The following is a 4904-nucleotide window of genomic DNA, read 5'->3' as shown; positions in this document are numbered from 1 at the left end:
TCTTGTCGCTTTGTCCGTCCTGACCGCGACAGATAGGTCACCCTTTTATGTCACATTTGGATTTCTCCAGAGGAGATATGCTGAGGCTCAAGAGTTTGATGATGCAATTTGGAGATAAACTTACGTAGTTTGTAACATGGGAATAAAAACAAACAGAGTCTAACAGTTCCTCCCAGTCTAATGTATTTTGACAAAGAAAATAGTATGAAATGGCTAAATCTCAAGTCACTGAAGTAGCTATTAATTACATTATGAAAAAATTTAAGTAATTGTGTAATGTGCAAACCCAGTAACTTACCCATCTAATATTAGGCTCTCATAAGCTGCCTTTTTGTCACAGACAGGGCAGATCCAGGTAGGCTTCTTTTCATTCATTTGAAGATAAAGAGCAGCATCAAAACATTGCAGGTGTGTGCAAGTAACAGCCCGGCATGGGATTGTCAGTCTCATTTTTCCCAGCTGAAGGAGATGCATTTAAAAAGTGTCAGAACAGAAGACAGTGAAGTAGCCCTGGATGGCTAACAATGACAGTGGTGAAGTGACTCTCTCTCTCCACCCTATGGGTGCACTTAAAGGAACAATAAAGCCATCCTCACAGTCTTCACTGAGTTGAAGACTGTCAAAAATATTTCTAATGGATCTGATCAATGTTATTTCTAGGAATTTATTTTTATTGAAATACCTACTGAAGCACCCACTTTTATAACTTTCTTTTAGCCAAATATTTCAAGGTGTTTTGTGAGCTCCAGTTACATTAGACTCAAAATGGCAAAATACCCATTTTAACATTTAGCTTATTAACACAATCACAAACACAAGGCCAGTTTCTACCTGGGAAGAGAAACCTGAAGGCAATGTTACCTTGTTAGACAGCAATCAATTACTGTTTGTTATAGTAGTTTGCAGTATAAGCAATACCACCAAAATAAAGAGAACCAAAGTTTTATTTATCACTGTGTCCTTTAATTATTCCGTCACCCTGCCCAATTAGTCTTAATACATAAGATTACTGCTTCTAAAGGCCTCACTACACACATGAGTACCAACTTCATTCTGACTACATTAGAACTGAGGCATTCACAGTTCTGAACCAGAGTTTGTTGAATGCTGCTACAATCAGGTACTTTTAGATGCACCCTTCTCCTCCGTTTTATATTAATGAATCAGTACAGACTAAAAGCCAGTGAAATTCCTAAAGCAGGGCCTTTTAAGAGCAGCCCAACTCTGCATTAAAGATGAATACACAAATCTGTATATGGTAATTTCCAGCCATACTTACAGGACACATCAGAGAAACCCGCAGACTGGTTGTGGCAATCTCACTATCAGGATCTGCAGTTAGTTTTTCTTTAACTATTAAAGTAAATTAAGACGTTACATACAGACATTATCTAAAATGCTAATCTTGATTTGCCAGTATGTGTACTTTATTTCCAGCTATCTAAAAAAAATTAAGCATCTAGGAAACTAGTTCATAGCAATATCAAACAACAATAGTTTCACTATTTATAAGCAACTGGTAAGCACCACATCACAGGATTGTCTGATGTGCAGCAGATGCAGTAACAGCCACAACAGTTAGTAAACTCCCCAACATGCAAAGAGAAATAAAATAACCATCAGTGAGTGAGGTACAAAGACAAGACCATCAACATCACACGCAAGTGAAGAGAACCCATTTTTAGGCCATGTACTTGCACCTCACAGCCTACCACAGTAATGGGAATGCTGTGAGCACCATTAAGAACATTTCAGATGGCATCTCCAGGTGTGCATGATGCCTCAACAACAACAAAGGGAATGTCTGATACTCTGGGCATGGACTTCTTTTTCAAAATGCTGCAAATCCCCTAAATATTACCAGTTCTAGTTTTAAAAAGCAACCAACCACCCTCAAAAAGTACAAACAGGCAAATTAATTTGACTTACTTAATGCTCTGGAATGATCAGGGTTTCTGATACCTTTCATTTTTAACCTCTGCAAAAGCATAGCTGAAGTGAGCTGACGAACAAGATACACAGACATGGAGTAATTCTACAAGAAAAGTGATTAAAGGTTAAATATTGATTTTATACAGTACTTCCACTATGACAACAAATTACTATTTATGCTAGTTGTAGCATACAGTAAAAGCAAAAACATCCCAATTTTTTGCTTAATAGTTATGAAAAGCACGGACAGAACTTCATTACTGTGAAAGAGTCCAATACTCTGCCAGAAGTTTCCTACCAATCAAGTCCAATTGTCTTACTCCAGTTGTAGCTTAACTAAGAGTATCTCCACAATCAAGAGACAATCTGGGCTCTTCTCCTAGAAAGAGGATTTAGACTGGTAACACACCTTCTCATACAAGCAGCCTTTAAGAACTTTGTGTCTGCCTCCTAAATACTTCCATTTTTTCCCAGTGTCAATTATACCACATCCACTCCTCTGAGGCCGGCCACATTCCCTAGCATTTACTACTCTTCCCTAATTCACACCACTTGCCAGCTTCTTTTGTTCAGTGTTCACTCTTCAAGGTCACTAATGAATAGAAAATTCTGCAAGTCCCACTACTGCAGAATCATAATGTTTTCATCTGCAATCTCTTATTGCCACTCCCTGCCAGTCACCTTCTTATAGCTCCTATACTGTTTAGGTACTCCACAAGAATTTTAAAACACCACAACCTACTGCTCTGCTCCTCCTTTACCACCTATAGCAAAATCAGCTCTTACCTAGATGAGCAGCTGAAGTTAGCCAAATACACAGGAAACCACTACAAAAAATGGATTTTTTTTTTCTCCATACATTGCACTGTTTATTGCCTACAGTATGAATTCTATGGGCTACAGCCTGGCCAACTCCATGGGATTAACAGCTCCTTTGCTCAGAAGCCCTCCACTATCAGTCAAGTCCATACCAGTCAGCCCTTACCACGCAAGTCTGCTGGGAATGCTGGGACAACCTCCAATTCATCTGCTTTCATGAGAATGTGTTTTGGCAGATATGGTGAGGGAGAAGAAAGCAGGGGGCAGCAGGGAGAGGCCAAGACCACACACACTCATTTCAAGACTCTTACTTTATGACTGGGAAACAACAGCTTAGATCTTTTCCTCCACCTCTGTTTTAGAAAAACCTTTACTGTCAGCACTGCCCTTCATTTATTTCCCAAACACTAGCTTTCTCTCCAATTTACTTTTATTTTTTTAATTTGCATACAAAAGCTTATACTGGAGTCTCACTTTGAAACATATGGTGTCTCTGGTCCACAGATTTTGAAGAAAATAAATAGGTAAGCTACTTTGATAATTGAATCCAGAAGCAGTTACACAGCTAGTTACAGATAAAGGAGTAAGTAGTTCAAGTCACCAACAGCTATTTAAACCTAGGAAGAATTCAGAAGTTCCTCACACTCTCCCCCTTCTTTCCTTAGTAAATCCATAGGGGGATTTCTAAACACCCAGACAGTCATTTTAAAGGTTAATTCCTTTTAAACTATGATTAATGACTGCTGGCACCAGAAAGCAACAGGTATCACATCTCAGTCACCCTCTATCTCTTGATACCTGAAGTCTAGCATGCTTTTCCCCACTGTAGCTTTCCATGAAGTTCAGAATTGCATTATGAAGAGGCTTCAATTTTATTCCCCCCCCACTTTCCTTCCCCCAGCTCTCCATCTTTCCCCATTATCATGTCAGTTCTCCCTCAAGTCACCCAAACATCCAGGGATACTCTATTTTTATTTAAAAAAAAACAACACACTGCCCAGATATCCTACATTGCAAACACACACCCCACACAAGTATGGTCTAGCCAAGCATGGTTGAGATCCATCAAGTCCAGAAACAGCAGACACCAGCAGCCTGATACCTCACCAGTAAACCCTTCCCAGTAACCTTCCATTTAAGAGCTTTCTGAGCTGAAAATTCCACTCTTGTGGTTTATTTACAAGCAGTTTTAAATCAACTCAGAGAGGCCATTTCCATGTAAAAAAGGCATCTCAAAAGAATAAAGATGGAAATAGTCATTAAACTGTTCTTCCTATGAAATAAAAATTGCCTTCATAAAATTACTTAGTATTATTTGGTTAAAAAAATACAAAAACCTCAAAAGCAAATGCCTGTCTCTGCCCTCATGGCCTTGACACACCAGTTTAAAAAAAAAGTCTTCTCCAGTGGACAGTTACAACAGATACTGAAAAGAGTTGTTTTGTCATGTTTGCACTATTCTGTACTATTTACACCACAAAAAAGTCTTGTTATTTTTGACACACGTTTCAGGCAACTCCTAAAAGCAGGCTTTCTAATGTGAATTCTATAAGATCTGCATAAAGACTTCCTTATGTTACTGTAAACCACCACACTTCTAAAGCAAACTTTGTTCCCTGGCACTGATAAAAAGTTTAGCTCTTTAATACTAAACACTTGCTGGTTTATGCCTTGCCAGCAACATCAGGCAGCAGAAGAGAAAGAATGCTAGCTGAGGTTATCCAGATGACTCTCCATATCCTACAGAACAGAGTTTACCTTTCCAATTTCAGAAGCCCAAGAAATGGAAATCTGGTTTGGCACTGCTGACGACAACCTAACTAGAGATGTTATATTCAAGGGGCGCCCAGGTCGCTTCTGTTCAATTCCATTTTTTGGCGGTGGAGCATAGCCCTGTGGGAAGAAAGGACAAGGAAAACATTACCAAGATTCCCTGCTGCAGTCTGAAACAGACTTGTTAGTTTTAAGCAGATCTATGGGAAGCAGGTAAACCTAGAAGCTCTCTAGGCTGAAGACTAAAGTTAACACTTACTCTCCTTAGTCTAATACCATAAGTCGACCACAGTTTTAGTATTTTGTTTTAAAGTAGTTTTACAAAAGTGCTGAAAAGTGGAAGAACATGCAGTTTTGGTCCAGGTAAGTTCACTGGAAGA

The 4904-nt window shown here is 39.0% G+C and overlaps 1 protein-coding gene across 1 annotated transcript in view; it reads right to left on the bottom strand.

The window, feature by feature from the left end:
* Window positions 1-294: 294 nt before the first annotated feature.
* Window positions 295-4904, bottom strand: part of LOC104545927 (E3 SUMO-protein ligase PIAS2) — a 13073-nt gene continuing 8463 nt past the window's right edge. The window contains exons 5-8 of the mRNA XM_010191185.1: window positions 4510-4644; window positions 1930-2035; window positions 1280-1353; window positions 295-459 (exon numbers count right to left, since the gene is read on the bottom strand). Coding sequence (XP_010189487.1) covers window positions 295-459; window positions 1280-1353; window positions 1930-2035; window positions 4510-4644 — 480 coding nt within the window. The remainder of the gene's footprint in view (window positions 460-1279; window positions 1354-1929; window positions 2036-4509; window positions 4645-4904) is intronic.

The sequence above is a fragment of the Mesitornis unicolor genome, unplaced genomic scaffold, assembly GCF_000695765.1.
Source record: "Mesitornis unicolor isolate BGI_N332 unplaced genomic scaffold, ASM69576v1 scaffold28530, whole genome shotgun sequence".
Lineage (NCBI taxonomy): Eukaryota > Metazoa > Chordata > Aves > Mesitornithiformes > Mesitornithidae > Mesitornis > Mesitornis unicolor.
The sequence above is the reverse complement of the archived record's forward strand: the minus strand, read 5'-3'. Positions and strand labels throughout refer to the sequence as shown.